Below are 25,765 nucleotides of genomic sequence, written 5' to 3'. Positions count from 1 at the left end.
GGAGAAAGCCAATGGAGAAGAAAATATTTAAAATACAGGAAAGAGGGTAAATCACTGATGGAGTAAGCTTACAGAGAAATATAGAGTGCGACAAAGCAGAAGGTTTTAGGAAGAAAATGCTGTGCTTCACTGAGCATACAGATGCCAGACATAATGCGTGTTGAGTTACCTCTGTTGTCATTTGAAGGATAGAATTTGAGCTATGTTGTAAAAAAGAAAAAAAAATGGGGTAACATCCTAAGTTCAATGATTCTTATAAGAAATGTAGAATAGAATAACCAGTGAGTTTCTTTGTCATAAGTAATTTTAATGGTCACCCCTATCTTAATACAAAGTATTTAAGATAGTCTAATCCATAAGTCAGTTCAGCAACCCTGGATGAAATTATGAACTTCACTTCTGCTTAACTCAATCCTATAATGATCCAAGATAGATGTTCCCCCCCAGAATTATCACAGAATGTTCCCAAGTATCAGGCTGTGCTCTGAGGCAGGAATTTATAGACTAGAGTTTGTCATTCTCTTTGGTTAATTTATTCAATGCTATCTCACAGTTATTGAATTCTTCATACCTCTATTATTTGATGGCAAAAATATACATATTTAATTACCCAGAGCAAGGGTTAACAAACTTTTTTTTTGTCCATGGCCAGATAGTAAACATTTGAGGATTTGTGGGTTATATAGGTTTCTTTTGCAACTACTCAGCTCTGCTTTTATAGCATGAAAGCAGTCATAAACAATACTTAAAAGAATGAGCATGGTTATGTTCCAATAAAGCCTTATTTGCAAAAACAGGTAGCAGGCCAGATTGAGCCCTGGCCATAGTTTTCTGACCCCTGCTGTAAAGCTTTCTAAAATCACAATAGATTCTAGATTGTAATAACCATAGGCAATAAGGTAGGGCTGTTTCACTGCTAGTTTCCCAATTTAGAATATGAATGACAGTCTCTCTGCCTCTTGCCTCATCCTGCGAGTGCTAGTTCACTGCATAAAATAACATGACACTGAAACTGACCTGTAGATTGGGAGTTTTCAAGTATTCCAGGTGCCTCGGTCAGATTAATGAATGTGATGGGGAAATGAATACCACCAAATACAGAAGCCTGATGCCTCCGGGACATCTCAGGAGGACACGTAAAAATATCTCCTTCAGAATAAAGAACATGTTGCCATTCCTAACGCGTCTTTCCAGTAGAAAACGAGGCTTGGTGGACCTCTTTGGATGGTTATGACAGTAGATATAATTGAGCGTCTCGTTTCGATTTATTTATCCAGTGGTTGCAAACTGCTATCTTGGAGTGGAGCCAAGAGTAACAGAAGGCTCATCAGTAAGTTTAGCCTGAGGTGGTCTGCCAATCGTCTCTTCTAACGCAGTACATCCAATGGTGCTTGGAAAGCCTAGGGAAGATGTGGGATGCTGTGTGGACCTTCATTAAAACAGGAAATTATGACAGGGAGGCACACTCTCGTGTGTGTCAGAACATTATAATGTGCATGCATATAGATATCGTCATTATGTAGGAATTGAATCAACACACCAAATCAGTTTTGATGCTTATTAGAGCTTTCCTCTTTCACTGGTTCAAAGCCCCAGTTTAACTGAATATAAATACAATAGCTTCAGTGTGAAGCGTACCAGGTGAAAAAAAAGTACCAGTATTCCATGTGCATATCTTCCTAAGTACCTTAAAGGAGAAGCAAAGGAAACATGAAAAAGAAAAGATGTAACAATTTTTAAACTCCTTGTTTAAACTAGTTAAAATGTTAATTTAGGCCATCTTTTAGTCGCAAGAAATAGAACCCCCCACTCCCCCCCTACCCCACACCCCCGAATAAGGCAAAAAAGAGTTATTTATATAGGATAATGGCCTATCTCTCAGTATCCAAGAGCAGGAAGCCATCCTGGGCCTCAACTAGGAACTGGATGACTAATAGAGAAGCAGGCTACTCTTCCTTGGATCTCCCTCTCTGGGGGTCTTACGAGCTCCCATCTGTGCTTCTTTCTGTAAGTCGGCTTCATTCTGATTTCTCTCTGCAAATTGCTTTCTCTTCTTTCATGTACACAGTAGAAAACGACCTCCCCGCATTCCTTGCATTTATATGCCCCAAGTTCATGCAATCCGCACATACTAACATCTAGAACATATGATTCCCAGATCTCAGGAAACAAATTCGATCGGCCCAGCTGAGATTAGGTGTTCTGCTGTGATCCAATTGTCTATGTTCAGAAGGGTCTTAGACCTTAGACGTGACCTTTTAAGGGCAAGGTCACAAAATATAAAAAATAGCTACCACTACTTAGGAGTATGGACATTAGCTTTTGAAGAAAAACAGTTACCTATTACAGGAAAATATAGAAGAATAAAGATAGTATGTGGAATCTGATTATCAGTAAATTATGTAAAAGCTAGTAACGAGCAGAAACTCTGAGTGAGAAAAGTCCAGTCGGGAGAAAATGAATTTAGAAATATGTATATCCTGCTATCTCTGAAGGAGACCCAGAGACTGGGAACTTAGAAGTGTACATGCAACCTTCTAAGGTTATTTTAGCAAATAACATCATACCTGTTCTTGAGAATTTGCTGTCAAACAATTTCTCAGCCTTCCTCTGTTCTGTTCTGTTCTGTTCTGTACTGTGAGGGGGTGACTCCTACAAAGGTACAATTCCTGGCTTCCAACCCAGCCGATTTTCAGCTTGGTTCGGCTACTGAAAGGCACTTGCAGGACTGGAGGACTGGAGAAAGAGAGAAGTCAGGAAATTTCTCCCTTCTCTTTCCTGAGAGGGCCTGTCTGACAGTAGAGAGCTTCCACTGAATAGGCCAGCTGAAGAGCCAGCTCCCTCTAGATATCTCTGCTTCTTCCCTCTCCCTTAGTCCCTCCACTCTCAAAATTCTAGTGACTTTTTGTTACTGCTAATCTCTGTGTCTGCTGTCCCCTATTTGGTTTTTCAGTGTTCCTAGCACCTGTGAAAACAATATCCTGGGTAAAATTCATTCTGTCTTAATTACTTAATTTATGATTCCTTAGTTGAACCATGACGGATGTGAGCCCCTCTGTGGGTTTTCGATTGCCGAAGTTTCCCTGAGGTTTCAGTACGATAGAGTCAGAGCCTAGGGCAAGAGTCGAAACCCAAACAAAATATAAGCCTCCAGATGCTTTAGAGACTAAGAAATTATTGTTTTTTACTTATCCCTGGTAACAAGTGAAATCAAGATTAGGGGATGGATTACCAAACAGAGAAAAACAATGATTGGGCTTTGATGAAAGGAAAATTGGTACCCAAGTGTTATTTTTTCTTAAACATTTGTCAGTATTGCCTTCCATGTCCTGCTGAGCAGTAGTTACCGAGGTCTTTCACTTGCACCTTCTAGGCTGTCACTAGTGCATTCAGTGCTTTTGTGGGAATTAGCAAAAAGCGTCTCCTCTGGGTGTCAGGGCCCATGAAATGGCTACAGAGTGTGAACTGGATCTCAGCTCATACAAATCTAGAAATTATTATCTGGCATGCTGTGAGTGCAAAGGCAAAGTCATGGATTTAGAAACCTTCCAGAAAGGAACTATACTGTTGGGGTACCTGCCCCCCCCCGCCCCCCCGGCCTGTCCATGCACATAGCTCCCAGTGGTGAAAGTGTTGCCTGCTAAACGCTCACCTTTGCTCCCTTCTCCAGAAATTTCGTACTGCCTTTGGCTGGTATATTCACATATTCTCTTATACTTTTTTGCTTTTTACATTTTTGGGCATAGATGAATGAGAAGTTTGAACTACATAATTGCTAAGGTCCCCTCCATCTCTAATACAATGATTTGAGCTGTGTGATTTCCAAACAGGGAATCAGGAATGTATTCTAATATAACCATTGACTCTGGCTAAATTAGTGAGTATTCAATGTTTTTCCTGATCTATTAAAACAAAAACAAAAACAAAAAACTAGTAATATTAACTCCCAGCCATGGGAAATTGAGAAGCATGACTGATTTAGTAATTATCAAGTTTTATGCAATCTATTTTTGAATATAAATGATACATATTAGAGTGCTATTTCCATGAAACCATAGTCACTAATTAGCTACTCTTTTATTGCTGAAATAATTAAAAGTAGAAGTTTTATGCTCAGGGCATTGAAATTCTTACCAGCCCCTCTTGCAGTAGAGGAGGACTTATAATAGGGCTTCTATATTCATTTTTATACCACCAAAGGGCATTTATAATAATGCAAAAAATTCCTTATATTCTCTTACACACTGCCTTTTTACCCATTACTTTTTTTTTTAAAGGGTGGGAGAGTTTTTAAATTTTTTTTTTCTGTTTATGTATTATGTTTGAAGGAGAGAGAGAGAGAGAGAGAGAGCAGGGGAGGGAAGAGGCAGAGAGAGAGGGAGAATCCAAAGCAGGCTCCAGGCTCAGAGCCTGATGTGGGGCTCAAACTCACAAACAGTGAGATCATGACCTGAGCTGAAGTCAGACACCCAACTGACTGAGTCACCCAGGCGCCCCATCCATTACTTTTAAAAAAGCTGGATGTCTGGGAATGCAAACTGGTGCAGCCACTCTGGAAAACAGTATGGAAGTTCTCAAAAAATTAAAAATAGGACTATCCTATGACCCAGCAATTACACTACTAGGTATTTATCCAAGGGATACAGGTATGCTGTTTCAAAGGGGCACAGGCATCCCAATGTTTATCGCAGCACTATCAACAATAGCCAAAGTATGGAAAGAGCCCAAATGTCCATCAATGGATGAATGGATAAAGAAGATGTGGTATATATATATACAATGGAGTATTACTCGGCAATCAAAAAGAATGAAATTTTGCCATTTGCAACTATGTGGATGGAACTGGAGGGTATTATGCTAAGCAAAATTAGTCAGAGAAAGACAAATATCATATGACTTCACTCATATGAAGACTTTAAGATACAAAACAGATGAACATAAGGGAAGGGAGGCAAAATTAACTTAAAAACAGGGAGGGGAACAAAACATAAGGGCCTCTTAAATATGAAGAGGTTGTGGGAGGGGGGATGGGTGAAATGGGTAAGGGGCATTAAGGAATCTACTTCTGAAATCATTGTTGCACTATATGCTAACTAACTTGGATGTAAATTAAAAAAAAAAATAAAATAAAATGTTTAAAAATTAAATAAGTAAAAAAGCTGGATGCCTTTTCAAACCAAAAATATGAATTTTTTATATAGTTTTAAGCTATTAAGGACCTTAGCAATCATTAATTCATTCCTTTCATTTCATAAATCAGAAATGGAAGCATACAGAAGTCGAGTGACTTTACTAAGATTACATGGCTAGTTAATATCAGAACTCAGATTAGAATAGCTAATTCATTTGGCCTAGCAGCTGTTTTGCCAGATGTGAATAATAAAGACATTGTGCCTACAGATACTACACTATCTATGCCTTAAACTGACGAGAATAAACTCCAGTGGTTTTTATAGTTCCCTCCCCCAAAAGGAATGGGATTCAGACATGGTGTGCAGAATGCTATATTTCTTATGTGCTGGGGGAGGCGGAGGGAAGTAGTTGTTGGTAGAAGTAAATTTAACCCTCTGAATGTCCTCTTGAAGGTCAGTCCATCATAAACACCAGGTGGGCTTTTTAAAATGTAGACTGATACACTCTGCCCCCATTGTTTCTGGCTCAGTTTCTAACTCAAGAACAGAGCCTGAGAATTTATATTTCTAACAAGTTCCCAGGTAATTTTTTTGCCACTGGTTGAGGGGCCCACATTTTGGGAACTACTGGTCTATCTCACCCAGTCCCTAGGGATGGCCAGTCTACTGACCTTTTGTCCTGGTCCTTGTTCGTATTCTAGTTTTTAGGACACCTGGGTACTGGCCTTGCTTCCAGAGTTGCCTTCCTAGACCAGGTCAGGCCTTGATTTACTTTTCCAGCAATTGATTCATGCTAAAACCTATTATTCTCAGAAATCCCTAACAACAGGCTCCACATTTCTCCTGAACTAGGTAGGTTCCTGGATACTGCTCAGGGGGGAAAAAAATCACTTCATGCTCTGGACTTGAATTAGTTTTCTGGGCCACCTACAATGGGGTTCGCCTCTGTCTATTGCTGTGAGCTATAAGCCCTCTCCCTGTTCCCACTAGGTTGTGTGCCGACTTCTGGGTATTGTATTTTCTCTCCAGACACTCTTAGAATACTACATAATTATTACTGTGTGGAAGAGTTTGGATAAGGCAATGAGTTTTCTTGTCTTGACTTCAGAGCATGTATAACTATCTCTATATTTATGAGAAGTATTCATATATTGTTCCTTGAATCAGAGGTGATCATTTGATCTAGAAATATACATTTATTACTGTATAGGTTCAGTGCTGAGAATAAGAAGATATCAAAATGAATAAGACATGATCTCAGCTTTCAGAGAGCCTTCAGGCTAATAATGGAGGAGACAGACATTTACAAAGTAATTATATTTTCCAAATAGAAAATTCATATATCACTGGCATTGACAACATATTATGATATATTAAAATGACATACTACAATTTTAATGGATTGGCAAAGAAGCTATTCATAAATTACATCAATGTCAATTATATCTCCATAAAAAAATAAACAAACCTAGATTTCAACTCTGAAATGGGAAAAGAACTACAAATTACTAAGCCTGAAGTAGAAGAGAGCAATAAAATACAAAAATTATTGAAATAGAAAATCAAATAAACCAGACCAATATAACAACAACAACAACAACGCATTACATGATAGAGAAGACCATATCCTTCACCCTGATAGATAATAGGGATACATGACATTGTCAAATCATCACAAGTATCCAAGCTGCCTACTAATTCAATCAAAGTAGATTGACATTGAGCACATTATAATAAAGGAGCCAATGTTTTTCCCTTCTCATCTGAAATAATTAAACCGAGGGCCATTGAATATTCATTAACGTCAGAGAACCATAGCGAAAAAGCCAGGAAGCGGCAACCTGGGAACTATAACATACTTAGCTGTTCAAATAATTTCTGCCATAAAGGTATGTATTAGGTATGTGGAGACTATGCCATGTAGTGGTAGTGACTATCACTGGTAATTTACTAGCATGAATAAGAATGCAATTTTCTACTAACATCAATAAGAAATCAGAATAAATTGTAAATAAGCTATCTATTTCTTAAAAAGTAAGCCCCAGAGAGGCTTGTACTCAAAATGAATATAAAAGGAAGAGGGAAGGGAAAATCATTTGCTAGCTTACTGTTTTAAGATTTTTTAGTAGATAATTTTAGTTCATGAGAAACAAAACATTCAACATCTAACAAGAGGATGTACTAGGACAAATTCTCTTCAACATTGCTATATGCAACATTTACATGAAAATGTACAGAGACATTTTACAACGTGAACATTTTAAACCAAATGCACTTGGAGGTTGCATGGTAGAAGTGACATTCATCAGCTCTGCGGTATTCCGATTTGCTGTTGTTCTGTCTCTATAACCCAGGTCTGCCAACTCAAGCGGGACGTCAGTACTGGTAATTATGGCTACGCTGGCTGCTGAATGCGACTGATCCCAGTATGCAGCTACCTCCACATACCCCTACAATGATGGGTGTCACTACATTTTTAAATTATTAACATTAGCAAGGAGAACAGGGTGTTTCAGAGGACTTGTAACAGTACATAAACAATGATAATTGTAAAGAAGAAAAGTGGATTAACAAAGGACCAGGACAGGAGAAATTTGCAAAGTATAAAGATAATGGCAGGGAATATATCTGAAAATACACCTCCATTTCCATGCATAAGCTACCCTAATGTTTTCTGCTAAAGTGAGGACTTTACCTTAAAGAATCCTAGCAAAGAAAGATGAAAATAAAAGTAGTAGAATAGATTCTGAGTCAAGGAAAGTCAAATGGAAGAAATTAAAGAATTGTCTTCTTTTTACTTACATTCATAGTCATTTTAATACAGCATATGCATTTTGTATATATATGAAAATAAAATCCTTACGGTCTTCTTAACCTAGCTGATAAACTTCAAGACACTTAGTGGAAGGGAAATAGAATCCTCCTTATTTCCTGGACCAAATCCAATCTCTCAAACTGGGTAAAAAGAATTTGAGATAAGAAAATAACTTGCCAAAGAAAATAGAAAGAAAGATATCTTGTGTTCTGCCAAATAGAGGATATGCTATCAAGAATGAAAGAAGAAACTTGCTAAGACTTTGAAACAAATCAAGCTGGTGCTGTTTGGTCTCAGGCTGAACATGGAAAAGTAAAATCCTCGTATGCATGGTCAGAAGGGAAAACCCCAAATATTGCTTGTTCACATGCTCCTAAGAGTAAGGAAGTCATATTTCCAAGGTAATGTTCACACTAGCATTTTCCACATTTTAAGAACAGGGAGTTGGAAAAGGGTCAAAGAAAAGTAAAAAATAACAATGAAGGAGTAGAAAATAAGAACTTAGGTTGCAATTTTGTGGATAAAATAACCACATTTTAAGTTCTGAGACAAAGCTAAAGAAATGATTTGGACTTGGGGAAAAAAAAGGTCTACCGGTGGTGATAATTTTCTATCATCATTTCTAAACAAAAAAGAACAAGGGCAAATGGAAAATTGCATCTAGAATTAGATAAGACATTTAATATTTTCTGAAAGAAAAAAAAAACAATTAAAACAATAGGCTACCAAGAGGTTGTGAAATGATTAGAACCTAGTAGGTCTGAGCGTGGGGATAGATACTTCAAGTCATAGCTGCTGTGCTTTCAACTAGCCTCTCATAGTCGTCTGCTTTTTCCCATAGCTCCTTTCCACATCTCTCTCCCCCATCTTCAAAACAGTTTGGTGGTCTATAAGCTTTTAAAATTTGGCATTTTCACATAAAAATTACTTTCAGCTTTTATTAACTAATAAGATTAATATTAGAAAATGTAATAGCATAAAATATTATCTATTGTAAAGAGAATTATAGAAACTAATATGATTCTGTCTCTAGATACATAGTTTTAAAAAGTTTTGTAAATTTGGCATACTGGCACATATATTGTCCATGTGGCATAACCTATCGCCTAACTAGAAATTCTGCGAACAAAGAAATTATGCCCCCAACTCACCACTATGTTTGGAGAATTGCATAGAGTTCTAAATGCAAAGGACAGTTTTTGACCTATTAGGCTTAGACGGAACAAAGATAAAAATACACATTTCACCTCAACTCTTGATTGTTAGTTAAGGGAAAGCAAGCAGACCCTAGGCAAAGGGAAAGCAAGGAGACCACAGGCAAGGATGGTCAATGATGAACAAGTAATATTTGAATAACCACTACGTATCAAGTCTTTCACATACGCTTTGTTGGTAAATTTTACAACTTTGAAGTAGGTTTAATTATCTCTATGCTACACCTTTATTAAATAGAAATTATTTTCATTTTACAAATGAGGAAACCAACTCAGAGCAGCAACTTGTCTAAGGCCCATGAAGTTATATAACTGCATGGCAGAACAAGAATTCACAATTAGGCCGATCTGAAGCCTATATTTGTTACTACCCTGGTTCACAGTTTTGATAATATTAAGATTCTAATTTCTCTTATTTGTCAAGAATATGTAGTGCTTTCTGCTGTCACTGTGGTTTTAATTTATAGGAACCTCACTTTTGATGCCAGAGACAACCGATTTAGTGTCTAGGTTTATTTTGTTGGCTTCGTAATTCTGAGGCAACTCCAGGTTTACATTTCTGCTGCTTCCTAAACCTGATTATTTTATAAAAAGTCAGCTTTTTTTTTTTTTAAGTTGAGAGAGAGAGAGAGAGAGAGAGGGAGAGAGAGAGAGCATCATGGGGGAAGAGGGGCAGAGGCAGAGAGAGAGAGAGAGAATCTTAAACAGCCTCCATATTCATTGTGGAGCCCAATGCAGGCCTTGATCCCAGGACCCTGGGATTATGAACTGAGCCCAAATCAAAAATCGGACACTCAACCCACTGAGCCACCCAGGCATCCCTACAGTTTGATTTTCTTAAATCACTTTTCCCCTTAACATTATTAATCGAGTTTAATTTTGAAATATCCATATTTTATATGAGGGCTCCCAGGACTACAAGATCTCATTTTCCTTTCTAGATTTATTCCTATTAGCTAGCTTCATAAGGGCAGCTATAATTTAAAAATTTTATATTTTCAAAGTGCGTTGATAATTGCTTATAAGTCTCTTTAGTACATAGATGATTCGTATTGGAAGCTATCAGAGATGTTAAAATTAAATGGTTTTACCAAATTTCATTTGGCATAGCATGGATGTTAAGTTTAACATATGGTAACTTTTGTATTGAAATTGAATGTAAATTCATTAGTAAACCTGGTGATGGAGATTATACAATAAATGAATAAAGTTTAAAGTGGCAAAGTCAGATGCTTAGTACTGCAGGGGGTATTCTTTATCATTTCCTTAGTCCAAAACTTCATTTTAGATTTGTTTAAGTACTTAATTTACTTGAACAAAGGGGGTTATCTTAGTTAACTTTCTGAGGCATACACATTTAACAAAAATTCTTGAGATTTACTTCTAAGGATTAAATCAGACAACGTACTTCCATTTGTGAAATACCCTGAATGGGCATATTCGTTTTGGATAAAAAGAAAACAAGGTCTTTGGGGTCTGAGAAAAAAACACGAGAAGGGAAAAAGAATATCTTCCAATTCACAAAACGGGGAAAAATATGTTCAGGGTACTTCAGAGAAAAGAGCTTGAATTTAAATGTTACAAATACATGTATCCCACGCAACACTCCAGGCGAAGGGTAGAAATCTTTTTTCCAAGTGCGTTTGGTTTTTGTAGCATCCATCAGCAAGATCTCTCTTTCACAATACTGGGAGAGGCCTGTTTGTTCCTCCACTTCCACTGCTGAAGTTTGGACAAAGTTTGAGAAACCCCAGGCACCTGCGGCTCTGACCTAAACCACCGAGGAGCACAGGCGAGAGCGTCACTTCTGTCTCCAGATTCCAGACCGTTTTAACCCTCAGTGTAGACGCCTGGCCTCCGCACCCCAGAAATAAGAGCTATTCGGGAAGGGGGACCTGGGTCTGCACTGACGCTTCGCAAAGGTGTGCGTCCACAGAACAGGGGCGGACAGGGGCGGGCGGCTCTTCTTTGTGCAGGCAGCTGCCACCGGGCGCAAGTACCGCAGGAAGGAGGCTAGAGCCGTGGGCCGGTACACGGAACCCCCGCCCAGCGTCTCACCGTGCAGTCCGCGTCTCACGGTGCGGTCCGCGACTCGGCCGGAAGGGGGCGGGGCCTTGGCCCGGCGCGGCAAGGCCGGCCGCGGCGTGGTTGGCGGGGGGAGCTCCTCCGGGGCCCGGCCCGCAGCCGCGCGTTTCCGGCGCGCTCCCCCGCGTCCTGCGTCCTGTGGTCTCGTCCGCCCCCGCTGCCATGTTGGATTGTGCGGCCGCCACCGCCGCCGCCGCTGCCGCCGCCGCCGCCGCAGCCGAAGAAGGATTGGAGGAGGAGTTGGGAGTTTAGCGCAGTCGCCGGAGTACGAGGACAACGACCATCCGGCCAGAGCCTCGCCGGGCGGGAGCTGGGAGCTTCCCTTTCTCTGTGCGGCCTGCCGTTGGCTCCTCCTTCCCGTGGCCTCCTCCTCCCCGTGGCCTCCTCCTCCTCCCGGCGCCCGAGGAGCTGCGAGATGCTGCGCCTCTGATTCCCCTCCTCCCGCCCCTGTCACCGAGAGGGGAAAGAGCACTCGCCTACTCTCCGGAGACGGCCCTGGACTCGCAACCCAGCCGGCGAAACCATGAGCTCCGGCCAGCAGCAGCCGCCTCCACCGCGGAGGGTCACCAATGTGGGGTCCTTGCTGCTCACCCCGCAGGAGAACGAGTCTCTCTTCACTTTCCTCGGCAAGAAATGTGTGGTCAGTGGCCGAGACCCGCGTCGCCACCCCTGACGTTACCTCTCGGGCCCGGGCTTGTGGGCCGGGAAGTGGGAGTGGGGAAGAAGGCGGGAGCGGCGCGGGGAGGGTAAGGCTCCCGGCCAGGCCTCCAGCCAGCCCGGCTCCCCGGGTGTTGGGCAGTGCCGGCCGGGGCGGCCGGACACCGCCTCCCGAAGTTGCCCGTGAGCTGGGAAGTGTCACCTCTGCAGGCCTGCCCTGGAACCCTGCCTGGCCGGGCCCAGGTCTGCGCCCTAGCTACTGGTTCAAACTTTGCTCTCAGGCCACAAGGGGATTTTATTCGTGCACAAGCTCCTCGATCTTAAAAACCGGGCCTCTGTACCGGCCCTCGCTTCACCTCCTGCCGCTTGATCTGGGGGGGGGGGGCTCCTTTCACAATGGCAGAGGTTTCAGGAGTGAGTAGGTCGGGGAATGAAGCCCAAATATGAATGAAGCGGACCGGAATGTGGTTTTTAATCCCCGTTTAGGATCTCAGGAGGGGGTGAAGTCTAGTGCATCGGTTCAGAATGAGAGCAGGAAATGCTACTGCTCCCCATTGCAGAGAAACAGCGTTTATTTCTCCAGCAATCTCGACCAGGCCTGGTTTCTGCTCTCCTCCCCACTGGTTTTTTTTTTTTTTTTTTGCATTGGTGGGAGGAGGTGCTGTTCTCCCCACAACCATGCACAGGGGAACCGCAATCTCTAGTAGTTCTTGGCCTTTTGGGGCCTGAGAGTGATTCTTAGGTTGGTGCTGTGCGGCCTGTTCCAACCCCAGATGGCTGGTTGGGAGCAAGCAGTTCTGCTGTGGGAAGGGGAATGTGTGTTGTTGACGGAAGCATTCATTACATTGGCTGCTGGCACTTCTGGGGGTGGGGAGGTTCTGCTCTGTGGTGTAGGCCTTGTCAGGCTGCATCTGACTGCGGTGGCTGGGTTGGACCCTGGCTGATTTTGTTGAAACGCTGTTGGGGTTCCTTTCTCCCCTCTTTGCGTGTTAGCACCTGCACAGCATGTGCCACAGGAACCCGGGGAGCGCCGACTGAAATGTCAGCAGAGCAGTGCAAAGTCACAACTGTTGTTAGCAGTGTTAAATCTGCCCAACTGGGCTACACCTGCTTGTTTAAGAGGTTAGGATTGGACAATTTCTGGAAAGTTACCCTATGAGTTAATTGTTAACTTCACAGGAATCAACCTTTTGTATCCTGTTGGAGATTGAATTATTACATTTAATTCAAATGTGTTTTACATTTTACTGATAAGAATGAAATAAGACGACTGGCTTAATATCAGTGTTTTGAGAAACAACTTTAAAGATAACCAAGCCCCCTCCCCCACTTTTAAACAAATGAGAAAACGGAGCCAGTGAACCCTAAGTCACACAACAATTTAGGAATGTAACCAAAACTAGAAACCAGGACTCCTGATGCCTAGTCTCTTGTGCTTTCCACTACATCATGTTGTTTCAGAATGGTTTCTTCCCTTGTTACTGATTTGTTTCAAAAAGTGGTGCTAAAGGAATTATCACTTTTTTTACCCACCAAAACCTGATAAAATTAGAGTGTAAGATTCTTAAAGCAGCACCAATTTTTGTATATTTTTGATTTATGAGAATCTCTAGGTTTTCAAATGTTACATTATTTGCAAATGAAAAATTTAAAATTTTGCCAGTTTATTTACACTTGCTATGAAATCTGTGTCAGAAAGGAAGTAGTTGTATTGTTTGACATACCAGACACATTAACTTTAGGCAGGAAGGACATTACATTTAAACGTGAGTACACTGACTGATTGCTTTATGCTTACCTGTAATGTTTCCTCATTTCAAAATGAAAGATCTGAAAGAATACTGTGATTGAGAAAGAGAGCTTTCTTTCTGGTTAGCTTAAGTGGATTGCTGAATATGCTGTCCGTATTCAGTGCCCAATATCTTTATGTTGTCTCTTACTAGTCACCTTTACCTTTTGAATTTCTGTCATTTAAAATCACACTCTTTAGTGGCCTGCTCTTGTGGTATGAATTTTTTTGTGAAGATTAATATTTGAAGCCTCCAGTTCTTTGAGAGTAAAGTAAGAAAGATTGTTTTAAAAAAAAATTTTTTTTTAACATTTATTTATTTTTTGAGAGACAGAGAGCACAAGCATGGGAGGGAGGGGCAGAGAGAGTGGGAGACACAGAATCCGAAACAGGCTCCAGGCTCTCTGAGCTGTCAGCACAGAGCCCGATGTGGGGCTTGAACTCATGAAACAGGAGATCATGACCTGAGCCGAAGTCGGGCGCTTAACCCAGGTGCCCCAGAACGATTGTTTTTTGAACAATCCTTTTTTTCCTCTTTGCCCACTGTGTGGCTTTTTGTAGTTTAAAATAATAGTGAAATACATTGTCTTATAAAAAGAAAAAGTCAAAAGTCAGACCAAATTTGTTAGGGAAGAAGTGTATTTAAAGCTCTAAGAATTCAAGAAATGAAACAGTAGTTATAGTCCCAGTTCTGGAGGAGCTGCATTCCTTCTGTGACTCAACACATATATATTGAGTAACTAAACGTTGAGGTCAAAATCAGGGTTGATGCCTGCCCTCAAGGAGCTTACTATGTCTAAAAAGGGAAACAAATGTGTAAGCTGATGAGTAAGTCAATACTTCAGAGTGATGTATAGGAGGCTGCATGTCTCAATGGAAAATGTCTTGGCTTTGTAGTCAGCACACCAGAGTTCAAACTCAGATGGTCACTTACAACAAGTTTTTTTTTTTTTTTTTTTTTTAAATTCTTGTTTTTAACTCCCTGTGGTAGAATTGTTTTTCTTATTTCTAAAATAGGGATTCTGTCTTATGGAGTAGTTTTGTGGATTAGAAGGACCATACGTAAATATATGGATGTTATTATTTTTTGTAAAAGTTTAGGAGATTAAAAGAGAATAGTGGGAGAGCGGATGAGTGAAAGTTTTTTAGAATGGGTGATACCTGAATATTTAAGATTGGTAGGTAACTCCCAGGTGGATGAGAGGAATGAAACAGCTTGGGAAGTTGGGACCTACTAATAGTTTGTTATGGAGCAAGGAGAGTTTCTGCCTAGGTTCTCAAACTTAGGTATGCATTAGAAATATTGTGGAGATTACAAATACTGCTAGGTCGAATCTCTAGATAATATTCAGTAGGCCTGAGGTGGAACTCAGGCATTTCTATTTTTAGTAAGGTCAACAGGAGACTTTAACATATATCACAGTTTGAGACTCACTGCTGAAGTTTACTGTTTTCTGATAGGGTATTCCTGAAACACATTTGACATGTTAATATGTTTCCCTTCAATCTTGGATGTATATTTTGTGAGTTAAGATTAAATTAAAACGAAGTTGGGTTTTTTATTGTTGTTTTACTACAGATTTTCTCTAACCTGTTAAGATATCAATGTGTATTTCATAGATGTAAGAGAGATACAGTTGAGGAAGTATTGCACTAGTTAGTGGGGGACCACAAGATCAGATACGACTTTTAGAAAGTTTGGGAGAAAGGTGAAAGCACTATAGAAGGCAGATTGAAGGTAGTAACAGTGGAGAGACAAAGGAGATCAGGTAGGTATTTACAGCAGTCCACATAAGGTATGATGAGGCCTGAATTAAAGCATTGCTGGTGGGAATTCCAGGACATTTAAAAAGTCTCTAGAGGATTTCATTCCCCTTAGATATAGCAGGTGAGGGAAGAGAATTGGGTCAAAGACAGGTGTAACCACCAGCAGAAAAAGGTTGCAGAAACATACATACTTCACTAAATGGAAATATGTCTGTATATTAAACTCTAGATTGGTGATTTGTTTCATGGAAGAAGTGAATCTTAAGTAAATCTATTTTGCCACAGTTTAAAAAAATAGATTTTGTGAAAGTTGAGGTTTCATTTGAGTTATATGTGATATGTCAATATATGTTATATACTTTTACCTAAATAGTTCTGATGCAATTCATTAGTTGGTAGTATTTTCTTAGAACAGTTAAGAAGAGTTAAAAACAAGATCAGGTCTTGTTTTGTAGTTAGTTTTGTTGTTTTTCATGTACTGTGATTTAGCTTACTTTCTCTAGAGTATATGCCATCTTGCCAAGTGGAGTTTAATATATATAGTGCTGAATAAATACGAAATTAAGGATTGGGAAAAATAAAACCTCATACTACCTCTCTACAACCATCTGTGGTCCAAATGGATTAAGTTGGTAATGTTGACTGATGCTTTTCTCTGCCACATTCAACTAGTTTGTTTATTTCAAGATTTAGTGGTGCATAAAAAACCATTTTTATTAACCATCTTTAATCTTTATTTCTTTTGATTCCTGAGCACTTGTTTTAACCTTCTTATATTCTTTCATTAGATTTTTTATTTTCTCACCCTATATATAATTATGGAAGATTAGACCTTATACCTACGTAGTCTTATATGATTTTTATAATATCTAGCATACGGATCACTGAATACTTATTAATTATAGTTGCTAACTCATTTATTCCCTACGAGCTCATTCAGCATTTCTCATTGCTTGATCACGTTGTTAAAATCTTCAATTTCTGATGCAAGTTTTATCTGGATTTAAATCTTCCTTTATAAGAACAATGTGGTTTAAGTCAGCTGCTGAACTAATATAGGTGGTAAGAGTAGCTGTCCAACTGTTACTTTGTTTCTGTTCTAAATTCTTAAATAGGTTTACAGGGAGAGGTGCCTAGATGGATCATTGTTTTGATGAAGGCCTGAGTTAAGACAGCATTGCTGGGAAGTTAGGGCGAGAATGTATTTCACCTTGAGTATGGAAAGAGAAAAAAGGTTAACATTTGGGATTTGGAATATGCAAAACTGAAAGGGCAACCTTGTATAGAGGAAAAAGGTGAGTATAAAAGTGTCTTGTCTGGTAGACTATAAGTGTAGGAGGAGATTTAGAAGAATACAGCAGATCTGGGTTATAAATCCCTTATTTCTTGTTATTCTTAGCTTATAATATAGGGAAATTTCTCAACCAGTAAGAGCCTTAGTGTTTAGATTTGTAAGATGGGCTTGCTTAAGGGTTTCAGAGAATAATGCTATAATGTATGTAGTGTTCTGGCTGTTTGGAGAAGCATGTGAAAAAATGGTATAAAGATTTTTAAAACGTTTTTAGTTTAAGTGTTATATTTAACAGTTATAGTGAACTAACTTGGTTATTTTACAGACTGATTAAAAGTTGAGGTTTAAAAGAGTAGATCGAGTTGGGCTTCATTATAAATTAGTCTCTTTAGGACTTTATAGAACCCAGCATTAGTATAGAGGTCACTTTCACTGTAAAGATGGGAAGCAAAACAAGTTCATACATTCTTGTCCACAGTAATATATATCGTTAACTGTAAATATAACTCTTAATCGGTGTGTGACTGAACAATCTAATATTTTTAAGTGGTTAAGTATTGTTTAGTAATTAGGAAACGTTTAGTATACTTAACTCTGTTCGTATATATAGTATAACAGAAATATATCCTGTTTCTATCTATTGTATCTGTCAGTATTATAAAATTAGTGGAGGATTAGTGACTAATATCAATATAGGAGAGTGAGATTATTTAGACAATATTAATTTCACTTTGGAGTTTATGTGTTATATCGGAATTGTGACCCTTTTTTAAAGAGACCAAATAATTGGGTGTAGAGTAATGTTGAAGAGGCATATTTAGAAAAAAACCCTTTAGAAAATAGAATCAATTGAAAGATGTGTAGTAACTTCATAGTTCAATTACTATGGCTTTCTGATAGTTTACTTAGTTTCTGAGTATCCTTGACTCCGGGGTTCCTCTGCTATAGTGATTTTTTAAACTTATTTTTAACTTGACCTGAAGATTTACTATAGAAATATGTCTTTGTAAAAGGAGAACTCATTAAATACCAGATAAATTGAAACAAAATGGAAATATGAAAGACATCTAGGAATATAAACTGCTGTTAAAAATGATATGAGATCAGAAATTATCATAAGCCAAGCACACAGTAATCTTTGGACAATGAAATGTTTTTCAAGTTTCGTTTTACAGTTAAACCCTTATATTAGATTTGGAGAAGCTAAAACTATGTAGTATTTTTAAGTATTAAAATAGAGGTGAAATTGTGTATTTACCATGTCTTTGGTTCCAAAATAAAAAAATTTAAGCGAAATTCTCCCTCCACTATGGTGAATTTATGTTGCCATAAAAATATCAGAGGATACCTAAATACTTGAGAAATTTTCATTATAGTAAAGGAGCTAATTGATTTGTATGCAACACATAAAGCTAATCAGAAATCCAAATTTCCACTGTTTTTATTAATGAAATATCATCGTCAAGTATTGAGGATTTATTGAGATGCTAACACTTCCCCAGTATCTTCAAATACATGGAGGGAGTAGGAAGATTCAGTTCTTACAACTATGTTGTTTACTAAGTAGCTGGGGAGGACAAAAATCTTGCATAAAAAGATATGTTTCACTAGCCAGCATATAATAAAAAATTAAATAATAGGAAAGATAGATATATCACTGTGGCATTTGCTGCATCATTGTGGGCCTTGAACATGAGGACCTTAAATGGTATACAATTTGTCAGGAGCAAGGAACCACCTGAGTTCAAGTAGAGGGAAACGTGTACGTTTAGAGTAGAAAATTGGCATGGAGTGTTAGGAAATATTGAATAGACTGGCTTGGCTAGAAATGAGAATAGTATTTGTTTCAGAACATAATGATAAGTTTGAAGGGTAAATTGAGGCCAGATTTTGGAAGACTTTGAACTTCAGACTTAGAGGTTAAACTTTAGTCCTTAAGTTACTAGTAAAGAGGTAAAAAAAAAGATTTTTCATTAAAAAAGTATCAAGATAGGAAGGATCTAGAGATGGGGAAAATTAGAAATTACATTCATAATGGGAATAATTAAGTAAGAGTTTAAAGTTTACTAAACATCTTATTCATTCTCTCAGCTGACCTGGCCTGGCTAAGGAACCGGAATTGTAGCAGCATCTAGAACAAAAAAAGGGTTATGAGGGATAGTAACATGGTCTTTGTGCACATGGTGGACACTACCTGTTGCCAATAGCACTTTTTCTGCTGTGTCCAGATGCGGTCTCTGAATACGCAGTGCATCGTGCGGGTAGCCACTACCAGTCAGTCCAGGTTAACATAGATGAATGACATCTAGTTGCCATCCCAAGGTTATATAATGGCAATGTTGTGAAGGAAAAAATGGCAATATTCAGTTGGCTGTGTGAATTCCAGATGACAACAGAACCTCCTGATGGTAATAGCAAGATAGTAGAGATTGTAGGAGTAGAGCTTTTGGAATCCTTTGCAGAGTGTTGATTATTGAGGCCTTGGGAGTGAATTCAGTCTGTGAAGGTGTCAGTGCAGGTCAAGATTGCAGAGGGAAGTAGTCTAACCCCTATTTGCCTTGGCCGGCATGTGAGAAGGATGGGTTTCATTGAGGAGTTGGAGGCAGAGAGGTATGTTTTCTTTATCATAAAATTCGTATTGTACATGCTGTTCTGAAACTTAACTTTTTCACGTATATTAATATATATTTCATATGTTTCCACGTCCATTTGTGTCTGTTGCATACTTTTTATTACTGCATCCTCTATTTTGTGAGTTTCTTGTAACTTACTAATCTCTGTTGGTGGGTGTATTAGTTTTCTGGGGCTGCCATAACAAAGTATCACAAACTGCATGCCTTAAAAAAAGCAAAATTTATTCTTGCTCACTTAGGAGGTTAGCATTCTGAAATCAAGGTGTCAGCAGAGTTGGTTCCTCCTGGAGGCACTGAGAGACTTCATCCCATGCCTCTGTCCTAGCTTCTGGCATTGCTGACAATCCTTGATGTTTCTTGGCTTTCCTCACGACTCTAATCTCTACATATGTAATCACATGGTGTTCTTTACCTGTGTCTTCTCTTATAAGAATACCAGTCATTGGATTAATGTCAACCCTAATGACCTCATCTTAACTTGGTTACATTTGTAAAGATCCTCTTTTCAAGTAAGGTCATATTCATAGATACAAGTGTTAAAACATAAATATATATATATATGTGTGTGTGTGTGTGTGTGTGTGTATATATATATATATATATTTTAATGTTTGTTTATTTTTGAGAGAGAGAAAGTGGAGGGAGAGGCAGACAAAGAGGGAGACACAGAATCTGAAGCAGGCTCCAGGCTCCGAGCTGTCAGCACAGAGCCCAACGTGGGACTCGAACCGCTGTGAGATCATGACCTGAGCCGAGGTCAGACGCTTAACCAACTGTGCCATCCAGGAACTCCTCAGCATATCTTTTAGGTAGACATAATTCAGCCCAGAGCAATAGGTATTTTTTTTCTCTCCAAGTTTTTGCCTTTAGAAACATATATGTTTCTAAACATACAATGAACATTCAAATACATATTTTTATGTATCCTTTTGAAGTAATTCTATTGAATAAATTCTTAAGAAATGATGTCAGAGGGCATGAGCATTAAGAATGTTAATATATACTGCTGAATTGTTTTCCAAAGCAGTTGTTTCTAAACTCCATATATTCTCATCAACACTAGGTTTAAAACATTTTCATTTTGACAGATTCACAGGTCCAAAAAAATATATATATATATCTGTTTGGTTTGTAGTTTTTGGTGAAGTTAAACATCTTTTTATGTCTGTTTATAGATATTTCTTCTGTGAATTGTTTGTTCTTTGTTTTTAGACAATCTTTTTCTATTGGGTTTTTTTCTTAGTGATTTGAAGAATTCTTTAGAGATGGTAATTGTATATTACAGTATTTTTTTGGCAGTTTGTCATTTATCTTTTGACAAAGCATATTTGGTATTCCTGGTCATTGCAGGGGTTTTAAAGTTTTGTAAAGTTAAATATAATAGTCTTTCTGTTATATCAAGTTTTTATTTAATAATGTGCTAGCTTAGAATTACAAAAATATTTACTCAGTTTTCTTAGTACTTTTATGTTTAAAAGTTGAAACCTCCAGCTTAAATAGTGGATTCATCTATGTCTCCTTGCAGTTTTATCAGCTTTGGCCTCACATATTTTCATGCTCTGTTATTAAATGCAACATATTAAGTATTGTTATATCTCCCTATAGACATGGTCTCCTTATCATTATATAATGTCCCTCTTATACCTGATAATTTTCCTTGCTCTGAAACACACTTTGCCCAATATTAATATAGCTTTCTTTTATTTAGGGTTAGTATATTTTTCTCTATCCCTTTACTTTTAATTGCCCGTGTCTTTAATTAAAAAAAATTTTTTTTTTTTTTTTGTAAACAGCATGTACTTGGCTCTTTTTTTTTAAAATCCATTCTGATAGTCTCTGTCTTTTAATTGGGATATTTAGACCATTTACATTTAAAGTAATTATTGATATAATTAGATAAATATCTACTATATTGTTAATTTTCTATTTGTTGCCCTTGTTCTTTGTTCCTTTTTTTCCCCTTTCTTTATCTGTTTTCTTTTTTTAATGTGTATCTTTGAGAGGGGAGAGCAGTGAAAGAGGGAGATACAAAATCCAAAGCAGGCTTCAGGCTCTGAGCTGTCAGCACAGAGCCCGATGTGAGGCTCAACCCATGAACCATGAGATCATGACCGGAGCCGAGATTGGACACTTGACCGACTGAGCCATCCAGGCACACCTGGTTTTAATTGAGCATTTTATATGATTCTATTTTCTGTCCTCTCAACATAATCGTTTTTACTTCTTAAAAAAAATTTTAGAGGTTTTCCTCCATTGTGCAATATATGTTTATAATCAATCAAAGTTCAGTTTCTAGTAACACTATATTACCTCGTGGGTGGTAGAAGTACTTTATAACATAAAACTCCCAGTTCTTCTATGTCATTCCTTATAATATTGCTGTCATTCATTTCACTGATCTATAAGCCATAATCACTGAATACATTGTTGCTGTTACCTATTATAGCATTTATAAAGAAGAAAAATAGGGGCACTGTGGTGGCTCAGTTGGTTGAGCGTCTGCCTTTGGCTCAGGTCATGATCTCGCTATTTGTGGGCTCGAGCCCTGCATCGGACTCCATGCTGACAGCTCAGAACCTGGAGCCTGCTTTGGATTCTGCGTCCCCCGCTCTCTCTGCCCCTCTCCCACTCATGCTCTGTCTGTCTGTCTGTTTGTCTCTCTCTCTCGCACACACACACACAAATAAATAAACATTAAAAAAAGAAGAAAAATAAAAGATTTTATTTAACCTTCATTTATTCCTTCTCTAAAACTTTTTTCTTTCAAGTATATTCAAATGACCTATATCATTTGCTTCACCTGAAGGAATTTTTAGCACTTCTTGCAAGTAGACTACTTGTCTAGTAGGAACAAATGCTCTTAATTTCTGTTTGTCTTAAAAAATACTTTTCCACTTTCGAGGATAATTATGCTGGATACAGAATTGTAGATTGGTGCATTTCTCTTTTAGCACTTTATTTTCAACGTTTTTATTTATTTTTGGGACAGAGAGAGACAGAGCATGAACGGGGGAGGGGCAGAGAGAGAGGGAGACGCAGAATCGGAAACAGGCTCCAGGCTCTGAGCCATCAGCCCAGCCTGATGCGGGGCTCGAACTCACGGACCGCGAGATCGTGACCTGGCTGAAGTCGGACGCTTAACCGACTGCGCCACCCAGGCGCCCCTCTTTTAGCACTTTAAATATTTTACACCATTCTCTTCTTGTTTGTGTGGTTTTTTGAAGAGAAGTTTGATGCAATTCTTACCTCCAGTAGAGGGAGGAAATTCCTCCAATGAGAATTCTTAGGTTTATTTGAAATCACTCTGAATGAATCCTTAATTTTTCAAGCCTAAGTTTGATGCATCTAATGATTATGGTCTTTTTATTATTTTTGAGGAGAACTTAGAGAAGTTTGAGAAGCATAAGTTATTGTAATTCTTTATTTGATTAAACATACTCAGAATGATCTTAATTTCACATTGAAAGACCTGAAAATAATGCTGATAGTATATAGCTAATCGGTTAATATTTATTCAATTTCACCATCAGGAATTCACTATTAGAAAATATGGAAATCAGGGAATTGGCTTTATGCATACATACACCCACCTATATCCTGGAAGGTTCTGTTAGTGCTACATTTTTATTTAATTCTTATATTGTTGTATCTCTTTCTTCCTTGAGCTCAGACCAACCTGTTCATTTCTAAAAACAATTTTTCCGCAGAATGCGAGGAAACTGAATAACTCAAAATATTATGTAATATTCAGGTGTTAGATTTTGGAAAAAGATCTCTGATAGCAGTCAAGTGACTTACTATTTAAAAAATGACTTTTCTTTCCCATTAAAAATACAGTGCATTGTCCCATAATGGAGCCTGGGAACCATTAGCCACATGTGTCTGTTGAGCACTTGAAGTGTCATTAGTTCAAATTGAGATGTGCAGTAAATGTGAGACGCACACTCTATTTCTAAGACTTGGTACAAAAAAAAAAAATTAAAATATTTCATTAGGATTTTAATATTGAGAGGCTCCTGGGTGGCTCATTCGGTTAAGGGTCTGACCTCAGGTCATAGTCATGATCTTGCGGTTCATGGGTTTGGCCTTGCATAGGGCTCTGTGCTATTAGCAAGCAGGCTGCCTTCAATCCTCTGTCTCCTCTCTCTCCCGCCCTCTCTCTTTCTCTCTCTCTCTTTCTCAAAAATAAATATTTAAAGATTTTGATGTGGGGGCACGTGGCTGGCTCAGTCAGAAGAACATGTGACTCTTGGTCTCAGGATTGTGAGTTCGAGCCCATGTTGGGTGTAGTTTGCTTAAATAAATAAACTTAAAAAAATTTTAATATTGATTATATGCTGAAATTACAAATTAAGAAATATATTCAGTTAAATATGTTAAAATTAATTCATTACATTTAAAATAATTTTTTTAATGTTTTATTTACTTTTGAGAGAGAGAGAGAGAGAGAGAGAGAGAGACAGAGTACTAGTGGGGAAAGGGCAGAGAGAGAGGGAGACACAGAATCCGAAGCAGACTCCAGGCTCCGAGCTGACAGCACAGATCCTGACGTGGGGCTCGAACTCATGAACCATGAGATCATCACCTGAGCTGAAGTCAGACGCTTAACTGACTGAGCTACCCAGGCACCCCTCTACACATTTTTAATTTATATATTGGCTAGTAGAAAATTTGAAATTGCTTATGTGATTCACATTATATTTCTAAGTGCAGACTTAGGCAGTTTTCAAAATAATATTGATAAAAATGGAAATCATCTATGAACCCATCATCCAGAACTAATTCTTATTAATGTTTTTGTGTATATCCTAGCTTTTGGTTTTCATGAATTATTGAATGGTAAATGAACATGTGTACTTATTCTCAACAAACACCCCCTGACAAACACAGATGTTTATTTTTTTATTGACATTGTTTCATGTCAGTAAGTATACTGTTTTCAGTGGGCACATCCTAGAAGCTTGACCAATTCCCTAGAAATAGACAGTTATTTTTCTTTTCTTTCTTTTTATTCTAACATTCCCCCTAACATTTGTATGTGTATACATATATTCCATCTATCTTCACACACTTGATCTGTTATTTTACTTTGATAATTTCCAAGAAATAGAATTGCTTAAAGGGATAAGTGCATTTAAAAAAAATCTTTTTTAATGTTTATTTTTGAGAGAGACAGAACACGAATGGGGGTATGGGGGGCAGAGAGAGAGGGAGACACAGAATTCGAAGCAGGCTGCAGGTTCTGAGCTTAAGCGCAGAGCCTGATGCAGGGCTTGAACTCAGTGAGCTGTGAGATCATGACCTGAACTGAAGTCGGAAGCTTAACCGACTGAGCCACCCAGGTGCCCTGGCATAAGTGCATTTAAAATTGGATTTTATCTTGTCAGATTGCACTGACCTATAATTTGTGCCTTTTATTATGACAATCTAGTATATTCTTTGTAGTCCTAAGTAACATTAAACAAATACAAATAGCAATAATTTTTAAATTTAATTCCATAAAAAATGTTCTGATTTCTTAAGTATGATTTTCCTGAATCTTGGGTTTTATTTTTCCAAGTTTAGAGATTTCTCAATTTTAAAATGAAAGTTAATGAATGAGAAGATAAATGCAACAAGGTACTTTACAATCAGAGTTTATGTATCTCCCTTATAAAGTGGGATATTACGGGTTTGTTTTTTCAAATAAAACAAGTAAGAAGGTTGCATTAATATTTGTTAGTAGCAACTTTCCCTTTAGCCACCTTGCAAACAAGATTGTGTCAAACATAGAAGTAATTAGCTTGGTGGTTTGTTTTAAAAACTCATCACAATAAGGTATTTTTTTCACTTTTAAAACAGTTGAGGTAGAGGTGCCTGACTCAGTTGGTTAAGCATCTGACTCTTGATTTCAGCTCAGGTCATGATCTCGTGGTTTGTGGGACTGAGCTCTGCGTTGGGCTCTGCGCTCATAGCCACAGCATGGAGCCTGCTTGGGATTCTCTCTCTCCCTCTCTGCCCCTCCCCCATTCTTGCTCTCTCATGCGTGCTCTCTCTCTAAATAAATAAATAAACATTAAAAAATTGAAGTATAGGGGCACCTGGGTGGCTCAGTTGGTAAGCCTCTGACCTTGGCTCAGGTCATGATCTCACAGTGTGGGAGTTCAAGCCCTGCGTCAGGCTCTGTGCTGACAGTGCAGAGCCTGTTTGGAATTCGTCTCTCTCTCTCTCTCTCTCTCTCTCTCTGTCTCTGTCTCTGTCTCTGTCTCTCTCTCCCTCTCTCCCTCCCCTCCCCCCAAAAAGTATAAATAAACATTTAAAAATTTAATAAATAAATAGATAACATTTAGATGGAAATTCAGAGGAGCTAGAATAGCCACAAAAGAAAAATGTTGGTCCACCA

General features: G+C 38.4%; 1 protein-coding gene across 1 annotated transcript in view; it reads left to right on the top strand.

The window, feature by feature from the left end:
• Positions 1 to 11,619: 11,619 nt before the first annotated feature.
• Positions 11,620 to 25,765, top strand: part of WASL (WASP like actin nucleation promoting factor) — a 62,491-nt gene continuing 48,345 nt past the window's right edge. The window contains exon 1 of the mRNA XM_011280527.3: positions 11,620 to 11,886. Coding sequence (XP_011278829.1) covers positions 11,770 to 11,886 — 117 coding nt within the window. The 5' untranslated portion in view covers positions 11,620 to 11,769. The remainder of the gene's footprint in view (positions 11,887 to 25,765) is intronic.

This window comes from Felis catus, chromosome A2, assembly GCF_018350175.1.
Source record: "Felis catus isolate Fca126 chromosome A2, F.catus_Fca126_mat1.0, whole genome shotgun sequence".
NCBI lineage: Eukaryota > Metazoa > Chordata > Mammalia > Carnivora > Felidae > Felis > Felis catus.
Note: the sequence above shows the minus strand (reverse complement) of the source record. Positions and strands in the feature narration are given on the sequence as shown.